The sequence below is a fragment of the Botryllus schlosseri genome, chromosome 13 (assembly GCF_051294905.1).
Source record: "Botryllus schlosseri isolate E-star chromosome 13, Bs_hap1, whole genome shotgun sequence".
Lineage (NCBI taxonomy): Eukaryota > Metazoa > Chordata > Ascidiacea > Stolidobranchia > Styelidae > Botryllus > Botryllus schlosseri.
The window spans coordinates 14,970,181-14,992,064 of record NC_137248.1 but is presented as its reverse complement, the minus strand read 5'-3'; the positions used below and the strand labels follow the sequence as shown (position 1 = coordinate 14,992,064).

At 40.1% G+C, this 21,884-nt stretch overlaps 2 protein-coding genes across 2 annotated transcripts in view; both read right to left on the bottom strand.

Moving 5' to 3' along the window:
• Positions 1–21,884, bottom strand: part of LOC145453228 (uncharacterized) — a 378,716-nt gene that overhangs the window by 110,379 nt on the left and 246,453 nt on the right. The window lies entirely within an intron of this gene.
• The window catches only part of LOC145453226 (uncharacterized), a 555,138-nt gene continuing 539,416 nt past the window's right edge, over positions 6,163–21,884 (bottom strand). Inside the window, exon 2 of the mRNA XM_080331208.1 lies at positions 6,163–9,721. Within this exon, the coding sequence (XP_080187334.1) occupies positions 7,993–9,147 (1,155 nt within the window). The 5' untranslated portion in view covers positions 9,148–9,721 and the 3' untranslated portion in view covers positions 6,163–7,992. The remainder of the gene's footprint in view (positions 9,722–21,884) is intronic.

Here is a 21,884-nt window from a genome sequence, read left to right as displayed (position 1 = left end):
GCTCAGCCTTCGACATCGTTTTGCTCGCGTAGGCAATGACATGCTCTTCAGAGTCTTGGAGTTGCGACAGTACGCAACCGGTTCCCGTACCACTCGCATCAGTATCCAGTATAAGCTCACCATCACAAACTGGGAATGCCAATGTAGGAGCTGAAGTCAAATGTTTCTTCAACTTGTCAAAAGATGCTTGACACTCCTCTGTCCAGGAGAAACTCACATTCTTCCGCGTTAGTTGTACCAGTGGTGAAACCAGTGTAGCATAGTCAGGCACGAACCTTCTGTAGTAGTTTGCTGTACCCAGGAAACTGCGTATATCGCTCACAGACGAGGGTGCCTCCCATTCGGTAACAGCTGCCACATTGCTTGGGTCGCAACGCACACCATCCACAGATATCTCAAAGCCAAGGTAGGTGGTTTTTCTCATGAACAATTTGCATTTACCGGGCTTCAGTTTCAATCCAGCGCCTCGCAAACGTTCAAAAACTTTCCGCAAGTTACCCAGAGCGGACTCAAAATCATGTCCATGAATCATGACATCATCTAAATACGCATAGCAGCTGTTCCAGAGTAAATCTCCCAGGACGCGGTCAATCATTCGTTCGAATGTTGCTGGTGCATTGGCAAGACCAAATGGCATTACAACAAAGTGCCCCTTACCCAGTAAACTGAATGCCGTCTTCTCCCTGCTAGCAGAATCCATCTCCACTTGCCAATAACCACTAGCCAGATCTAGAGTCGAGAACCATTTTGCACCATTCAGAGATTCAACAATATCGTCTATCCTTGGCAAAGGGTACGCATCCTTGTAAGTGATAGAATTCACCTTACGGAAATCAATACAGAATCGCATACTTCCATCCCGCTTCGGTATCAAAACAATCGGTGACGAATACGGACTCTCGCTAGGCACAATCACTCCCTCTTCAAGCATGCTGTCCACCGCATCTTCCGCGAGTTTCCTCCGTGCCCAACCCATTCTCCGAGGTGGAATCCTAACTGGCTTATCTGTATCCGTCACTATACGATGTTTTGCAACTGAAGTTCGCCCCAGTTTACCATCGGGTCCCACGAACACATCCTGGTATTCACCCACCAATGCTGCCACATGTAGCAGTTGTTCTCGGTCCAAATCACTCGAAGAGTGAACCATATCTTCCAAATGCTGTGGCAAATCCTTGCTATTCCCATCAGGAATGATACGTTCCGTTTCAGTAGCGGCAGCAACGAATTGCGGTTTAGCAACGGCCAGCAGTGCACCTTCCTCCAAGACAACCTTCTTGGAACCTTGATTCACAACAAGCACGGGCACTTCTGACTTGGCAGGATCCACTATGGACGGAAGTATCATCAACTCCACAGCCTCGTGCTCAGTTGCTATCGGCTCGACAAACGCAACCAGATCCGCACCACCACTAGGCCATGAGCATCCTAGCTTCCCCGGCACGTACATTCGTGAGAGCGGAGGAACAGTTACTCGTTCCTGAATTGTCACCCTACAACACGGCACTTCGACGTATCGGTACAATTTAACACGATGTCCATCAAGATACATGTATCCCTTAGCCAAATGCAGAATATAGTCATGCGACTTCAAATAATCCAGTCCAAGCAGACCAACTAAAAGTCCGACATGAGCTACTAACACCGTCTGCACAGCGAATACATCATCAATCTTCAATGAAACATCAGTGGTCCCAGCGATTTTAACAGGGCTGTTACCGACAGCACGCTTCGCAACCTTACACTGTTTAAGATGCCCAACAATAGATTCAAACATCTTCATGTCGATTATAGTGGTTGCTGCTCCGCTGTCGACCAAGAAATAAAAGCATTGATCATTTACAGACACCTCGGCCAGCCAGCCACTAGCAATTTCTAACGCCGCAACCTCTATCAAAGAAATCTCATTATCTAAGTCCATTACCAGTCCGTCACCATCAATCAGTCCTTGAACAGGGGCAACCGGTGTTATCCCCGGCTCTGCCCGTTTTTTGGCTCAGTGGACTCATCACTTCTAACATCCTTCTGCGGACAATTCTTTCTCAAATGACCGCGTTCTCCACAACGATAACATGAGAATGATCCTCTCGATCCCCGTTGCAGCATACTCAGAATTTCATCTAGTTTTTTCAACATGGCACTCTCCATCTCGGCCTGAACTGGTGCCACCAGACCAGTCACCTTGGGGACATTCCCTTCAGCACCAGAGGTTTTCGGCTTTGACATCAGCTTACGACGGGAGATTGAACACTCAGCTTAACAATGGCATGGTGTTGCATTGCTAATGACACCGCATCTGCCAGTGTCTTCGGAGAATGCAATGACACATGTACCCTACAATCCGCCTCTAGCCCACGTAAAAATCTGCTTTTCGTGACATGGTCTCTAGTCAGAGGGTCCATGGAAGGGTACGCCAAAAGAGCCATGCTACGGAGGGTTCTAGCGTACTCCGCAGGTGTTTCTGAAGTTAGCATCTTCCTGTCGTCAAACTTGACGCCATTGACATACTCACAACCAGGGGGATTAAAGTGTTGGTTAAAATGATTCCTGACCAACTCATAATTCTTTCGGTCACCTACCGCCAGTTCAGTAAAACATTCAAGAGCTGGTCCCAACATACAAGTGGCCAAAACATTCCCCTTCTCCGAAACAGTCCATTTGTTTAATTCAGCAACAGATTCAAAATGACAGATGTAGGCATTCCAGCTCGAAGAGCTGTCTCCCCGAAAACTTTCTGGATGCTTAATCCACCTGGGCATACAGTTATTCACAGGAGAGTCCACTACCTCTACCGGGACCGGAGCTACGGTGGATTGGAACCTGATTGCATTGGGATCTGGCTCACAGTCACTACCCGACATCACACTGGCAGATTTGGGGCGTTGAACCGACCCAGTTATTTTTCCCTCAGGCAAACAGTAAGATGCTATTCCACTCACCTCTTGTCCTATCTCTGGCTTACGGTCTGTTTCCTGCACTTTGTGGGGAGTGGAAAGGTTTGTTCTGATGAACGTTACCGCTTCTACTAGTCCCTGAAATCTCTCGTCGCATGCTTGCATGTATTCCGTTAAAACATCATCCTTTGCCTCTAGTTTTAATTCCAGTTCATGCAAGCGTTGTATGAGATAATCCTTATCCACAGTCTCTTCCCTACTGCCTTTACTGTCGTCCAACTGCCTTGATCTTCTTCTTCTAGAAGTTCGGGTTCGCATTTTTCTCGGTACGGTATTCACACAATGAAAAAGCTCCTGGCGTGCTCGCCAAATTGGAGCGTCCCTGATGTAGTGTTAACTCAACAGAAACGTCGATGTTCCCTAAACGTTCGGAATCTTCTTCAGTGCAATTACCACACAGCAGAGTTACAAATTAACAGAATATATTAAAACGACAATCATCAGCATCCTGACCCAGCAAAAGCCAATCAACCAGCCAAGGCGCGAAAAAATTCAGAAAACCACTGAAGCGAACAAATGACCATTATATTACAACAATGCGATCACAAGAGCGTTACACTTGTGTACCTGTTATATATTTTACATCCATAGCTACGTAAAATTGGATATTTTACATCCATAGCTACGTTAAATTGTGGTATGTGATAGCTCCTTGCATAAGCTAAATTGTCGTTGTTTGTGTCCTTTATGCTGTCTTCGACTGCAATACCTATAACCCCTAATTGTGGTATGTGATAGCTACACTTACATAGCCTGCGTTGTCGTTGTTTGGTCAGTGGTGCCACTCCTAGTGTTTTTACACTATAGTGTATTTTGACTTGGCCTAGTACATTTTTCTTCGAAATTAGGCAAATAGTGTTTTTTTTACTGAACAAATTTGTAACTAAGGATGCTATTTTCATGCGCTTCGAATAATTTATACCGGTACTTGAACAGATAGTAATTACTATCCGTCTAAACTTGCCCATTTAGCAAAATAGCGACCAGTCCTACACATAGGTGTATGGGAGGAAAAACTTTTGGGGATGCGAAATTTTTTTTCGCCGAAATAGACAGAGAGCCACAAAAGTATAAATAAAGCACTTAATAGTGTAGATGACGCACTGGGAAGTACTTTACACATATTTAGGACAAACTGCAATAAAGTGAAAGCAAATATATCCCATCACTGAAACGAAATCCGAAATTAATCTAGGCTCGGATATTTATGCGCAGTATTACCATTTCAAAATAAGTATTTGTCTCCGCCATGATGCATACCAAATGGGCCTACATCAATGATGTGCTCAATACTGACAATATTTGTTGTTTCACATTAAAGGTAAAATTCCGCCTTGTTGATAAGTCGTGTCTGACCCATAGTCGATCTGAGATATGTTTTTAGTTTTTTTTTATCTTGAAAATGCACTTTCAGCAGTGTAGTCTGCATTTTTCCATCGCTGAAAGATGAGTCTTGGACTTTGCATGATTAACCAATTTATGAGGCATTCTCCATTGGGAATACTTGAATCCATCCTTTGATTTGTTGAATTTCAGGCATTGACAGCGTTCCATAGTCTTGTCATTTTCATTACAATTTAACCAGGGATGAGTTTTGAAGAGTTGGATAGAAATCTCTTGTGTTTCTTTCTCATCGCCATATTTCTTTGGGTTGTAGCGTTGTAAAATAGGTGGACGAGGCTCAATGTCGTCGTCAGCACATTTTATGAAATCATTGCTCAGTGCCGGATCAATATTTGACATTGTAATGGTTTCAAAATTCGTAACAGATGACGAAGCATCGTCACTGGACGCTATAACACTCGTTTCTGGCACTGACTGAAGAAAGAGACACTTGCAAAACAATCGCTGCCACAGTAGTTATATCATGAGCAGGAGTTTCCATGTGTTTGTGCACTGTCAATAGGTACCAGTACTGACGGGTGTGAAATGTGAATGTTCCATTCCAAGTGGCCGAGAAATGAGTGTAAATGTTAACTTTCTTTGTTTAAGGTTCTCTTCAGCACTAAATTCAATTGAAGAATTGGCAGACTTTATATGCTCTTCTTTGCAGGATGCAGCATGCAGATATGGATTGACGGCAGTCTTGCATGTCAGTTAATGTCCGAAAACTTCTCTTTCGATGCTTGTCCAATGGTTTACCTGGGCAAAATTCAAAACCGTTCCTGACTTTTTAGTTATTACACTACTTTTTGCTATTCCTTAAGTTAGCGAGCAACTGACCAGCACTTTATCGGTGAACAATACGGTATACTTGATAGGCGAAAACGACAAGAACTAGAGACTAGAGAGTGGGAAACCATCCATGCGAGTTCCAGGCTAATCTGTCGCAGGATTGACCAATGCCCACCGATGACATGGCGGACAGTGATACGTTCAAAATATGCTGAAACCAGTATCACAAATATGTGGAAAACATTTCTAAAGAGAAAAAAGGCTATCCATGGGAGTTCCAGGCTAATCTGGAGGAGGATTGCCCAATGTCCACCGATGACAGGGCGGACAGTGATACGTTCGAAATATGCTGAAACCAGGATCAAAAATATGTGGAAAACATTTCCGAAGAGAGAAAAGGCCAACCGTGCGAGCTCCAGGCTAATTTGACAGAAGATTGCCCAATCTCCACCGATGACAGCGGACAGTGATACTGTCATAATATGCAGAAACCAAGATCATAACTATGTGGAAACCATTTCGAAAGAGAAAAAAAGCTAACCAAGCTAATATGGTGGAAGATTGCCGAAAGTCCATCTATTACATAGCGGATATGCGGAATTGCGGATACGGTCATAATATGCTGAAATCTGAATCGAAATGAGTGGATAATGGAAACTTTGATGCTCGGTTCATACGCTTGTCATGGTGCCGTTAATTCCATAAAGGGCACACCAAGAGTTTTGCCTTGAAAAAATATACCTGTTTCCCTAAATATATACCTACTCCATGTATATTGTACAACAATTTTCTGTCAATGCTATTGTAATATAGTAAGGAAACAGATTAGAGTATTCTTTTGAAATTATCGTTTAACTAAAATAACAATTCACAAAAATTCCAAATATTTGGATATCCGAAACATTTGGGGATGCGGCCGCATCCCTCGCATACTCCTCCCATACGCTGCTGGTCCTACATGTATTGTAAGATATGGAATTGCAACGTCTATTGGTGTGCACAGAAAATGCTATATATGCCCGCTTCCATTGTTACGTGCGTACGTGTTTGTGTGTGTGCTTGTATGTTGAAGGGGGGGGGGCGTGCCTCACCAGTCATGAACCTCACCGCACGTCACTGTCGCTTACATACTACTAAGGTTCATATATCCCACATCAGAGGTCTCAAACTCAAATGTGCTCGCGGGCCAGTTTTCCAGTTTTGACGACGCCGCGGGCCGCAGCATTTATAGGGGGTATTCTATGTCTTTCCAAGTAGGACTTATTTGGCGGTAATGAATCGTCCTATTGAAAGTGAGCCGATCCAGCAGACCGACAGTAAAAACATGTCGTATGATGTGATTTACTCTTGTATAAATTCAGGCCTGGCACGAAAAGAACCATCACATTTATAACTATTTGAATAGAATTGTTGTTGTACTTGATATATAGTATAAGATATAAACACCATATGGGCGGACAAATATATGATGCCATCATAAAAGCTATCGGGTTATAATTTTCCAGCTACTATGAATATTTTGAATTTAACAGATTGATAATAGAGACTGATCTGATATCAAAACATTTTTAGGTTGAGCATTGTAATTCCATTCCAGGATTCGGGTATACTTCTGATAAGTACGCTATTAATCTCATGGCCAAATATCTTCAAATATAGGAGCAGAAACAAATATAAATATAATATAAATATATTAATGAATGTGTCCTAGTGATTGAGCTGTCGGGACGACGAATGGGCCATTGTTGTTACATCGTTGGAGCGTACCACTACGGTACTCGCTACTTGTAAGTGCCCCTAATAACATGGTTTGTCGACCAAAGATGTAACTGACAGATTGCCAATGGTTGCCATAACTACTTGCTTGGTTCGCGAAATACCGAGCTGCGACCTTCTGATCTATTACTATTCCCTGATACGCGATTAGTTTGTTGCGTCTATGGTTCTAACAAATTCACGGCATTCCGAGTCACTCCGAGACCACTCGAGTCATTTTCATTTTGCCATCGAGTTAGCCCGAGTCTGAGTATTTCTAAGAAAGGTCGCGTCCAAGCCCAACTCACAAATTTCCGTGACGAATCGTCTAAGAGTCAAGCTTTGTCAACATGAACTGGAAATGTGGCGAAATAGTGAATCTTCCGCTGCATGGTAGCGTTTGCAATTGATGTGATAGTGAAGTTTGATGAATAGTTTCAGTCTTTCGGGGCAATTTAAAAGGGAATTTTGACTTTATGACCTGAAAAGACATATGTGACACTTATACACTGTCAAAGTATTAAAAATCTAAAATGTCGTCGCGTGCCGCGTGTTTGAGACCTCTGTCCTACATGGTAATAATAATGAATCTGGAAGGTACAGAACTTCAATACATAATTGAATGTTATATTCGCGTTGAAATAAAATCGTCAGCAAATAGACAAGATTTTAAACGAGCTTTGTATATCAACCTCAACAGTCGCATAAGTAAATATGACGTCATGTGCATAAAAATGTTTGAATATTAGCGAACAAATTGCTTAAAGGCTGAATACGCGAGCTTCCTAACTTAAAACAGACTGTGTTGCTGGATGTTGATCACAATATACTACAATGCCCAGCAGAAGAGAAAGATTGAACGATCTCTTCCAGTGACGAAATCAGTGGTCTCCATAAGTTTTTGCACAAATACAATTATCAAATGAATATTGACCAATTACAGAGTTCATGGCCGTTGCCATTGGCAAACATTTAGGCTACCAGATACTAAGCTAACAATAATATATATTTCTTGATCATTGCAATTATCAATCTAAGCATCGAATGAATCGTCATTGGTGAAGTCATCGACTATATTTGTCGTGAGACTCGTGACATCCGAATTCCATCAAAGTACGACGCAGCATCGACTTTTATCTGCAGATGCTAGTACCGCCTCAGTACGAAATGCGGTATTTGCTTTTTTTGTGACATTTGCATCAATTTCTTTCTCAGTACCATTTGCAGCAATTGCTTTATTGTATAGTTTTGACGATTTCTGAATATTGAGGAAGAACGATGAGTAGCTCTCTTTGATTCTTCCTTGCAATTCGGCCCTCATTGCATTGCATTGTTTGGCGAAAGTGATACCATCCATGATTTCCAGAACGACATCGACGGCAGTCAGCGCCGCTGCAACTCCGAACGCAAACCAGCCGACCGCGTCCATCATTTCAAATGAACTGGGTTCGCACTCTTCAGTAATTCCTGCTTCCTGGGCTCGTTCTGCTATTGTTTTCTGTGAAATGTCCATTCTCCACGCCACGATCCGTAAGGCAATATTTTGGATCATCCCCTTCGCTCCCATGGCCAAAAAAGGTAGCTTCAATCCTTTCAAGGTCTTCATGAGCTCATCCACATCGATCTGACTTTTCACACCTAAGTTGAGGTTATCGAGTGCGTTATACACATCTTTAATCTCGTTTGACGTGCTGATCCTTTTGATCGATGCAGCATATTTCTTGAAAATCGGCACAGTAACCGTCTGTCCCTTTTTCTGTAGATAAGCCATAAACTCCATCAGTATCAAACGACACTGTCGACCGTCCATTCCTTCCGCCGCTCGAGCCCTTATTAGCCTGTTGTTTTGTTTGTACTTTTCGATGTAGGTTTTAACGTCTTCGTTAATATTCGAGGCGATATCGATATCTGCTCTAGCGAGCTTGTTACGCAGATCGGTAAATTCGGTTGCTGTATATTTCACTGCCAACTGACCCAGAGTAGACACTACATACACGCCCATACCAAAGGCCATGTCCCAAATCGAGTATAGCAGACTTACATCCGCTATACCGTGCAAAATGTCGGTTCCAATCCTTTCCGCCTCCGCGATATTTAGCAATGTGGTCAACTTTTGGAATTCTTCGTCAATGGCTGTGCCACATTCGAAGTCCTCGAGTTTTGCAAAAGACTCCAGCTCGCAAATCACGGAATCTATATTTTCATCAGATTCGTATTCCCAGTTGCCCATATAAGTCACGAAATTTGAAAGGTGAGTGCTCATGATGTATCGTTGTACACAATTTTATATACCAATATGCTGTCATAGAAATTCAGGTAAAAATCTTTTATTGTATATTTGTCATACGAGATATAAGTTCACGAACAGGCAACTGGTCACGAACATAATTTTGTTTGTTTTAGTACGAAATATACCAATGTGAAATGTCTTCTTTTTATTCATGACGACGCAACATAATATGGTATTGGAAAATGGAATACTAGGATCCCCGTCCGGTTTCGCCTTCACAACACAATCCATCTACACATGCAAGAACGTAGGATTGCATTTATAACAAACGGTCCTTTAAAACACTTTGTTCAAGACATCTTTCAACCAATGTCTTAAAAAAATGCCTTTTTGAAAAACAAAACAAAATTGTGTTTCTTTTCAAACGTTGTTTAATTATGCCGTAATTGTGTAAATACTAGGCTTACCATATTTTGGAAATCAAAAAAGAGGACACTTTTTCAGAAATTGCAACTTGCAAAACCGGAGTGAAATTCTCAAAAACCGGTTAATTTTTCCCACTTTGTGATCGGTTGACTAAAAAAAAGGTCATCTTTTCCGCTCAGAGCTCAAAATACCCTTTTTCTCTCCACATTGCCAGGTGGATGACTAAAAAAATAAAAAAAGGTCATCTTTTCGCTCCAGGCTAAAATCACCGTTTTTCACTCCGAAATACCCGCCGGAGCTTCACTTCTGTGCTAATATGCGGCATATCACTCGCAAGTTGCTCTAAATCTTCCTAAATTTTCAAAAAAGAGGACAAAATCTCAAAAAAAAGGACAAAAGGGCGTCCTCCGAGGACACTTTCAAAAAAGTCAAAAAAGAGGACAAATCCTCTTAAAAGAGGACGTATGGTAAGCCTAGTAAATACGTCCAAAAACACGCAGTATGACCTCACAGACGATTTGCACCCAAATTAATGGACGTATACAATGTGGGGTGACTTGAACCTCCGAAATCTTCGTCGATTCAACAGTTTTTGCACGTATATATAGATCATTGGTGAATGGGTGTTCTGACGATGAAGACCGCCGACCCTAAAATGCTGCATAAAGATGTAGTCCTCGTTAAATATATTTTTGGTCTGTGTATGACAGTGATTGGATGCCGTTTTCGTCGAAGGAGCAATATTTACCTTACATTTTCAATTGTCAATGCCAATCCACTGCGACGTCGCAATTGAATATTCGTGATGTCACGACGAAGAAAAAAATGTTTTAAACAAAGGCCTTGTTTTAAACATTTTTGTTTTAAATTTATTTTTGTTTTAAATGCAACCCTACTAGTACGTCTCTTATATAATGCTTAGAACTACTATTTTCAAATTACGAAATGCAATATAGAGCCTTACGTTGTGATTTCGAGTTGAGTTATTCTACGACTGAGTTCATTAGACAATCTATTAACAGCACATTCGGCGAATTGGTAACCTACCATGGCGGTCTATGTGAGAACCTCTGAAATTTAGAGGTTCGCGTTCGCAAACGAACTTCTGCACTATGTGAACCTCTGCCATTTGTTACAATTTTTCACGTCATTATATCATATTTGGTTGCAGTTCCTTGTATTTCAACTTCGGACTGCGCAAGGCGTTGGCAGCATAAAAATTTAAACGCTAAACGAGCATGCACTATGCCAGTTTCGAATATTTTTTTCTTTGTTACAAAGGTTTGCTCGAAATATTCAGCTTTCCGTTTACGAATATTTAGCGACTCTCTGTTGTCAACTTTGCCTGAAACCACACAACATCAAGAACGAAATGCATTACAATTAGGTAGTCGGTGAACTGTGCTTATGCAACCAATCAGTGAAATTGATGAAAATAATATTCAGTGGTCTAATGTAAAAATTCTATTAGGCGTACTGGATGCATCTTGATTTGATATCTTTATTGTATGATAAAAACCAAATCCGTTTGATTGGGGTGTTGGCTACTGCATAACATGTTTATGGGGTAATATCGGTATCGAGTATAGAAACACATTTTACACTGATCAATATCAATGTAGCAATAGTCAGACGCCGAATACATTGTCCACTCTATACCGTACAGACCGTTAAGGCGTAAGCTTATATTCGCTTGCAAGTCCTCGTGGAAATTGTTGGCAAAGCGACAGAAAATATTGATTTTATGTAACTATTATAGCATTTGATTGTACTAGCGAATACATTTGATGATGTTTCAAATGTCAGCATTTACTTCAGCATTGTGGCATAATGTGCCATGAGTCTTCGTGTATCGTGTACAAGTACACATACATTAATACATCACGTTACTGATAAGTAGGGCGATTTTTTTTTTACCCATAAAAAGAAAGATTTTGATCTAAAAAATCTAAATTTTGACTTTTTTTTACCAAAAAAAATGAAATTTGACCAAATTTTGACCTCACGTATGCAAATTAGGTGTTTTCGCACACAATGTTAAAATTGTACTACTTATCTTCATTTCTGGTTGGAACTGTCTGTTCGTACAAAGTAGATTGGCCTGAAAAAACGTTTTTGGCTCAAAAACTGACAAATTTTTACATGAAAAAACTAGTATTTTAACGAAATCTGACCCTATGAAGAATTCCAGTAGTTACATTACGTATTATGGTGGAAATAATTAAAAGTTGTTGTAGTACAACGAAAGATACTTTCCTACATTCTAAGGTAGAAAGTGTCTGTCCTTGCTAAGTAGCTTGCCAAGAATGGAGAAAGAACGTTCAACAGCAGCAGTTGTTGACTGACAACACTGAAGTTGTGTGCACACTGCTGGTGACACACCGTGTTGCTTCATTCTGAAAATGTTGTCTATATCACAATTTTTCAGCTTGCGCTTCTTGATATAAGAACCATGCAATGTCCGAGCAGTCTTGCTTCAGTTAGGATATTGCGGTGCGTTGACCATAAAACCATGTCACTATTTGTTTTTTATTTGACCGTTTATGATTCACAATGAGCAGACGATGGGCTATTTACAACGGTAGGCCTATAAAGTAGGCTACAAGCTGTAAAATATCAAATGATAAGTTCACCGACAGCGCAAAATCTGCGATACAAACGAAATGCAGAGGTCAAAAAATGTTTGACTTTGTAAACAATTTTGACAAATTTTGACCTAACGCTACAATTTTGACCTAATTTTGACTTTTTTTGACATGTCAAAAAAAAATCGCCCTACTGATAATTAAGGTTTGATTAGCAAATGATTTCATGTAGCGTCATAGGATCGTGTTCACGTTCGCGTTCACACAAAACCTTTCACACGAGTCAGAGCCATTCATGGGCTCGCACCATCTCTACATGGTTATTACCGTTTCGATAGAGAATTGAAATTATACTGATAGTTTTTGTTCCAGTTCAGAATCATCGCCAGTGTTTTTGAGTACGCTATGCAAAGCGTGTCACCTTGTGATAATATACTGTAATTTAAAATGAACAAAGTATTTGTTTCTGTATATTTTCTATCAAAGATAGATTCACGGAACGTGTAATCGCAAATCTTTTAGAAGACATTTAATTTTTGGTTCACAAATCGTGCAGTTTGTAATGTAGTGACCCTACGCGTAGCCTGGATGAACATTTTGAAGGATCGCATGGGAGGAGGTGGGAACCATTTTCTTCACAAATCCATTTTTACGTAATGAATCCACATTACCTCAAAATTAGGATAAGCGAGGGTCACTATAGGTGGTCCTTCAAGAGGATTTGTTCTCCTTTTTCAAGAAATTGAGTATATGTTATCCGTGGACGCTTGAATGCCCTCCTTTTTGGCAATTCCTACTCCTTTACAGCTTTCACAGCTAGGCTAATGAATAGGGTCAACTGAAAATCGGCATAGATGACGCAAAATTGGTAATGCGGACGTTCGAGCTGGTCATCCAGGAGTCGAATCAGAGTGACCGTTTTTATATCAAACGCCATCAAAGTAACGTAAAATCGGAGAGTTGAGCCAAAGTGATGACTAACTAAATTAGCTGATTTCCGTGAGCGAACATTTAGGATTTTGAAATAGTGTCCTCCTTTTCGAATTCCAAAATTGGCAACCCTAGGATAGGTATATACATCTTTCGTCCCCCAGGCAACGCAAATGATTGTTAGCATAATTATATTTGTGGCGGTATACGAAATATACAAATGTGGAATATGTTCATGATGTCTTAACATACGGTACTGCAATACTGAAATTGACACCTGACCATTATAGGAATTGAGTCAGTTCACAAAGCGAGGTCGTTTGCATCAACTGAAACTTATACCTGAACTTTATCCATTTAGGAGGATACATCGCCCATCTATCAATAGACCTGCATACACTCTAAACTAAATAATCAACCGACGCGGCAGTGAAGTCCTTTATAATGTACGATGGCAAGATCGGGCAAGATCTTGCCTACTATAGATTCTAATTACAGAACTCCGCCAACTTTTCATTCACTGGTAATCATGTCAAGGTTTGTTTGCTCTTTGGAACTCTCGCTGTGCGGGGGTTTACGATTATAGTGTCACTTTAGTGTAATTTACGGGAATTGACTGAATAAAGATCGTTTTGTTTACCCCTTGTTGTTTTGCCAACCTTTCGGCAAATTCGACTTTTATGATCCGAGTCTACGTATCGCTGTCACTGCTGTATTTATTATTTGTACTTGTATTGGGGTTATGCGAAGTTTGCAACTTGCTCTGGAGTTCGCATAACTTGGATAACACGCCGTCTAAGAGCACTCAATACCGTTACAAAATATCACTTGACGTAATAAACCAGAATAACTGGCTTTACATTGTTGAATGTATACTTGACACTATCATTAATTGGTTGAAATTCAAAAGATCGCCTTATTATCTTATTGGCCAATGAGCCTTTTTATAGAAGGTCATTCGAGTATAGAAAGCGTAACTACAAGCTTCCTGCATGAGACTCGGTGCTGCACATGGCGGATTAAAAATTATGTGGGATTTTATTGTTTTGCTTAGACCAGTGGTTCTTAACCTTTTTCATATCGTTACCCCCAAGAGGAAAATCACGGGAGACAATTACCCCTCCTCAAAAAATGACAAATTACAGCTTGCACTCAATTAATTGTAAAACAGCACAAAGATGACGTCATAATGTACACTAAAATGCCTGTAATAAAATTTCAAGTCAATGGCAAGGCTGATGCTGTTTTCGTGTTATCCAGTGGTAAAATCTAGACTAGACAAAAAAGAGGATAACAAACAGCCTCACGTGTAATTGCCAATCGCAAACTTATTTATAGATATCATTGCAAAAAATCCTACTTCACAGCAATAAGTTGAAGGAAATTCAGTTAAAATTTCAATGCCATTATGACAAAGATTAGTTATTCATTTTGAAGGCGAATCCAAAAGGTTCCGAAATCTTCTACTAGTTACTCCGAACGCATTTTTATGATTTGAGACTTAATTTCACTGACTAGACCAGAGGTCTCAAACTCAAATGTGCTCGCGGGCCAGTTTTCCAGTTTTGACGACGCCGCGGGCCGCATCATTTATAGGGGTATTCCATGTCTTTCCAAGTAGGCCTTATTTGGCGGGAATGAATTGTCCTATTGAAAGTGAGCCGATCCAGCAGACCGACAGTAAACACACATCGTCAAAATGTGATTTACTCTTGTATCAATTTAGGCACGACACGAAAAGAATCATCACATTTATAACTATTTGAATATAATTGTTGTTGTACTCAACTCAACGATTAAATATAATATATATTAATTATAAGATATAGACACCATATGGACGGATAAACGTATGATGCCATCATAAAAGCTATCGGGTTATAATTTTGCAGCTAGTATGAATATTTTGAATTTAACAGATTGATGATAGAGACTGATCTGATATCAAAACATTTTAAGGCTGAGCATTGTAATTCCAATCCCGGATTCGGGTATCCTTCTGATAAGTAGGCTATTAATCCCATGGCCAAATATCTTCAATAATAGGAGCAGTAAATATATAAATATAATATAAATATATTGATGAATGTGTCCTAGTGATTGAAATGTCGGAACGCCGAACGGTCCATTGCTGTTACATCGTTGGAGCGTACCACAACGGTACTATCGGCACCTTTGAGTGGCCCTAATAACATGGTTTAGCGACCAAAGATGTAACTAAAAGATTGCCGATGGTTGCCAAAACTACTTGCTTAGTTAGCGAAATACCAAGCAGCAACCTTCTGATCTCCCCCTTGTACGCGACTAGTTTGTTGCGTCCGTGGTTTTAACTAATTCACGGTATTCCGAGTCCACTCGAGTCATTTTCATTCTGCCATCGAGTTAGCCCGAGTCTGAGTAATTCTAAAAAAGGTCGCGTCCAAGTCCAACTCACAAATTTCAGTCACGAATCGTCTACGGGTCAGGTTTTGTCATCATGAATTGGAAATGTGGCGAAATAGTGAATCTTCCACTGCGGCAACGTTTGCAATTGATGTGATATTGAAGTTTGATGAATAGTTTCAGGATTTCGGAGCAATTTAAGAGGGAATATTCACTTTATAACCTGAAAAGATATATTAGACACATCTAAAATGTCGTCGCGGGACGCACAAAATGCTCTGGCGGGCCGCATGCGGCCCGCGGGCCGCGCGTTTGAGACCTCTGGGCTAGACCAAGGTGGGTGTCTGATTTCAAAGAATATACTCCACGTCGTTACGAAACCTTCCTATCGTTTCCTTGTATCGCAGTTTTGTGGTGTTTTGAAATGATGAAAATAATAATAAACTTATACTGAGCGAAGTGGCACCTTGTGTGACCGTTGAACCATTGTGATGGATTGACGTGAAATCGAATAGTCGCAGCAAGAAGGCTCACTATTGACCAGTGGTTCCCAACCTTTTTGGGTGTCGAAGCCGCATGAAAACGCTCGAGTAGGCTAAACCAAAGTGTAATGGTAGCAAGCCTACATCTGGATCTCACCGTCCAGCTAATTCAATAGCAGGCTCATAGACTACTATAGACTCCATATCGGTTACTTAAGCATTGATGGACGCAGATTGCCGACTGATATACATTGAAATAAACTGAAAATGCACATAATTACTACAACATACAATTATGTCGTTATGTGTTAGCTCTTCATACATTCCAGCACTTAATGCATGAGTTTGCGGGGAATATATGCCGAGTATTATACGACTTATTGCAGTTTATACTTGACTATGAGCCGTTGTTTTGATGTTATTACCATTGTATCGAAATTTACTCTTCACAGAGACGATATATAAAGGTCTATGACCGACCATTTGCGTTTTGTGTGTTAAACCTCGGAAATTTAGAGGTTCGCGTTCACAAACGAAATTCAGTTCTGCACTGTGAACCTCTTTCATTTATTACAATTTTTCACGTCAATAGAACATCTTTTGTTGCGGAAATTTAGAGGTTCGCATTCACAAACGAAATTTGGTAGGTTCTGCACTGTGAACCTCCTTCATTTATTATAATTTTTCACGTCAATATATTATTATATATATATTATATATAATATATTTCACGTCATTATATCTTTGGTTGCAATTTTCGGCACTTCAACTTTGGACCACTCTCTGCAAGGCACTGGCAGCCTAAAAAAATAGACACTAAACGAGCATGCACCTTGCCAATTTAAGAAATTTTATTTGCTTTGTTACAGCTCTCCGTTCGTGAATATTAGGTTACTATCTGTCGTGAACTTTGCGTGCCATCACACAACATCAAGAACGAAATACCCTACAAGCAGGTAGTCAGTGAATTGTGCTTATTCAGCCAATCAATAAACTTGATATAAACAGTATTTAGTTGTCTTTTGTAGAAATTCTATCAGGCGTACGGGGTCCATCTTCATCTGATATCTTTATTATATCATAAAAACCAAATCCTTTTGATTCGGGTGTTGGCAACTGTATGACTTGTTTATGTGGTAATATTATCGGTAGCAAGTATAGAAACCCATTTTACATGTAGCAATAGTCAGACGCCGAATACATTGTCCATTCTAGGCGTAAGTTTATTTCCCCTTGCAAGCAACTTTATGTAACCATTATAGCATTATAGATCTCGATAACTATAAATTCTAACTATAGAACTTTTGATACACTTACTCGTAATCAAGTAAAGTTTTGTTTGCTCTTCGGAACTTTCGCTTTGCAGGTGTTTACGACTATAGTGTCACTTTAGTGTAATTCACGGGAATTGACAGATTAATGATCGTTTTGTTTACCCCTCGTTGTTTTGCCAACCTTTTTACACAGTCGACTTTTATGAGCAGAATTCCACGTATCGCTGTCATTACTGTGTTTTATATATGTATTTGTATTGCAGTTATGTGAATTTTGCAACTTGCTTTGGAGTCCACAGAACTTGGACTACGCGCCGTCGAAGAGCACTCAATACCGTTTAAAATCTCACTTGACGAAATAAACAAAAATAACTGGCTTTACTTTGGTGAATGCATACTTGACACTATCATTCATTGGTGAAATTCAAACGATCGCCTTAATATCTTATTGACCAATAAGCCCTTTTGATAGAAGGTGTTTCGAATATAGAAAGTGTAACTACAAGCATCCTGCATGAGACTCGGTTTTTCACATGGTGGATTGCATGTAATTTTTCAATTGTAATTCCTAAAGAGTCATACATCGATGTCGACTGTTACGTCACAATCGAAGACACGGGTTGAATGTTATATAACGCCCGAGTTACATTTGAGCATCAAACACAATGGAAAACGACATTTGAGCAAATGGAACTTTACCCTCACTACAGGGTTCGGGAAGCTTTTGCAAGCTACATTTTTCTTTTCGTTGGGTTAGAGCAGGGGTTCTCAAAGGGTGGGCCACAAGAGCATTTAAGGTGGGCCACAGAGCTATTTGGAAAATTTTAGAAATAATATAAGTTTAGTAATATTTGTTGTGTTTAATCGCTAAAAAAATTCATATTGGTTGATTATAAGTAGGCTACATAAAGCTTTTTATTCGACTCTGATGAGACGGAGTCAGCATTTCAAGTCGAAAATGGGAGGCAGAAACGGTGGCTTTTTCCACTAGCTATAACTGCCTATGGCTAACAGCAACTAAAATAATTTCGCCTATATAATACCTGGATGGTATTGCTGAAGTAACCAAGTATTCCGGCAGGGTCATGATGTCGTAAGCCAAAAGGGGGTGCAATAAACTCGGAATGAAGTGTAATTGATGTATAGAATTACTGTACTTCGGCAGGTCGTATTATTGTAAGTTAAAAATGGCCATAATTGAAAATTATTAGCAACTTCTGGTGGTAGTATACTGCACCAGCGGAAAGAATAGTAATGGCTTGAGGATTCATCGGAGCGCATTAATAGTTGGAGTCTGTTTAAAATGTCATGCCTGGAAATCAGCGTACATAATGTTAGAGTCACAGGAATTGATAGTATCACTGGATTGAATATTCCGACATCGCAACTTCGGTTGGTTCAGTACGTGACATACAATGTACATTGCACAGCATGCAAATTAAGAAAATCTTTCTCCACTCCTCTGTAGTAGCTCATTCACCAATGAATTGTTTCAAGCTGGCCAAGAATGATTATACTATTCCCCTCAACAGTGGAACTAAAATCCCAATCACACAGTGTATATTCGTGAATTCGATCATCGTGTTTCGCGAATCGAATGGAGCAGCGGACGATCATAAAATACTCAGAAGTGTTAGCGTATGATCTACCACAGCCGTAACTGCCGCACCCAAACCCCCAATTGGGGGAGCTAGAAGGGGCCCAAGATTATTTCGTTGGTCGTTTATTGGAAGATATTCATTCAACTTGAAAATTTTCGACGCGCTTCGCGCGACCTCATCGATTACCACGCATTGAACAAGATTATGACTTTAAGATCAGAGGTGGGCCACAGCACATTTTCAAACCGGAAAATGGGCCACGGCCAAGAAAGGGCTGAGAACCCCTGGGTTAGAGTCATATGCTATTTATCGAAAATTAGGCTATTAAGATGTTAATTTTAAGACAAAACCTACAATTATACCCAACAGTAAACGTACGAATTAACTGCATATTCTTCAGTACCACGATTTTCCAAGGAATCCGTACAGCTCGAGGGAGGGTGAACAATAAATATACCTAAATTGTTTTACTGACAGTGACGTGTAGTTCAATCAGTAGCTCTTAGCCCAGCCAAATTTCAAATTATTCGGCGGAAGCATAACGTTGCGCTACAACTGTTACATTTTAACGACGTTGCAAGCAAGCTACCTATAACAATCAGGATTTTGGGTGCCTATATTTAGGGTTGCATTTAAAACAAAACTCAAAGTGTTTTGAAACACCATTTGTTTTAAATGCAATCCTACCTATATTTGTCAGTTTCATTTGTCAATAGGAATGTCATTTCCAAAGGAGTCCATTTCTCGGCGACGATCAGGAACAGAATATGGATTTACCAACTGCATTGTCATATAGCCAGTGTTTTGTGGACTGACGAAGTGCTCCTACCTATGCTCGCTTTATCTATCACTAACTCTGATTCGATTGTTGGTTTCAATAGGGTCAAGAGAACCCACGCGGATGATCGTGTCAAAAGCGGTAGATCAGACGACATTCACGTGATAATTTTCTTCCGGTGAGTAAAAATCCGAGGTATCCGGCATTTTCTGTGTTGGCAGCATATATTGACCGGTGATGTTACTGGTCATCACTAAATACACAGCAGGGTCGAAACATTACTTATTCGTCATACCTGTGGTACCATATTTTGGAATTGGGAATGGAGGACACCTTTGCCAAATTAGAAAAGTTAGTTGATCAAGACTGAAATCAGCCGATTTTGCTATTTTTGCTGAAAAATTTGTGTAGTTAGGTCGTCACTTTTAATCAACTCCCGAATTACCCGATCGAACGTCCGTATTTGCTATCTAGCGTCATTTATGCCACTTTTCAGTTCAATCTGTTCATTATCCTAGCTGTAAAAGATATAATGGAGGACGAATTGCCAAAAAGGAGGATATTTAGGCGTCTTCGGCGGACATTTCCAACACCGTAAAAAAGACGGACAAATCATTCTAAAGGAGGACGTATGGTAACCCTAATCATGCCATAATTGTGTATATAGCCTACTTTCCAAAACACATGTTGTGTGAGCCTACGGACGATTACCACCCGATATGGCCGACGTATACAATATGGGATAGTTGAATCCTCGAAATAATCGATTCAACAGGTATTGTTCGTAGAGATCATTGATATGGAATGAATGTTCTGATGATGAAGATCGCTGACCGTAAAACTGCTGAATGAAGATGTAGTCCTGGTCAAAGATATTTTTGATCCGTATATGACAGGGGTTGGAAGCCTATTTGTCAAATATTTAACCTATATTTTCAACTTTCATGTCGATTCACTAGGACGTCCCAATTGAATATTCGCGACGTTGTGGTTTAAAAAACAATAAAAAACATGTTTTAAACAAGGGGCTTGATTTATATATGTTCGCTCTAAATCAGTGGTTCTTAACCTTTTTTCCTTCAGCGCCCCCTTTAAAAATTTATCGTGATCTAGCGCCCCCCACCCCATATTGTAAGGACTGTAATAAAAACAATGGGTAAGAGGGAGAGACGTAACATCACTTCGTCAGCCTCCCTAAAAACGATGGTCTTGGGCACCCCTAGCGTGATAAACCAAACTTCTGGGGGCTTCGCTCCCAAGAACCCCGTCGCGTGATTTCGATGGTCAGCAAAGTTTATGTGGCCTGGTCGCCCTAGGAGCCCGAATTTTCTATAATACATGAATGAATAGGTGGCAATTTCACATATATGTCGCCATAGACTTTTTATCCTCTCAGCCCACGTAATCAGATTTAACCAGTAGCGCTGAGTGAGCTGTTGTCTTGGAAAATGTAGGGTACGTAATTAATACTTAGACTAGGGTTGCCATACGTCCGAAATTTCACTGTTCAAACTGGCGTCCGGGAGGAATTTCAAAAATATGCCAAATGTCCGGAATTTTGAAGACTTGTCGTAGGCTCATAATTTTTTCGTAAATCAGCATAAAACAATATTTTTTGGGAATATTTATGCTGATGCAGGATATTTTTCTTCGCGCTACGCGCGATTTACTATCATATTTATCGATTTTAATATGGAGACTACCACCCTCGCAAAAACTGCAATAAAATATAAGAAGAGCTTCTTGGAGGTACAGATCTTCAATATACAATTAAATAGTATATTCATATTGAAATGAACCCGAATATTTTCGGCTGACACTCGTCAGGGGTAATCGTCAGCAACTAGTAGAGAATTGGAAAGAACATTGTATATCAACAATCGTATCACAAAATATGACGTCACCAGCATGAAATTTCGAATGAGAGAGCGTTCAATGTACTATTTTTAGGTGATACACGAACTCCTTTTGTTGACAGAGTTTTGGTTGGTGTATTTTGATAAAAGTTGATTCCAAGGCACACAAATGGAATTGTGAACGGCCTCGACCTACGATTCGAAATCGGTCGTCTCGATAATTATTCGCACAAATTCGCACAAAATAATTATCGAGACGACCGATTTCGAATCGTAGGTCGAGACCGTTCACAATTCCATTTGTGTGCCTTGGAATCAACTTTTATCAAAATACACTAACCAAAACTCTGTCAACAAAAGGAGTTCGTGTATCACCTAAAAATAGTACATTGAACGCTCTCTCATTCGAAATTTCATGCTGGTGACGTCATATTTTGTGATACGATTGTTGATATA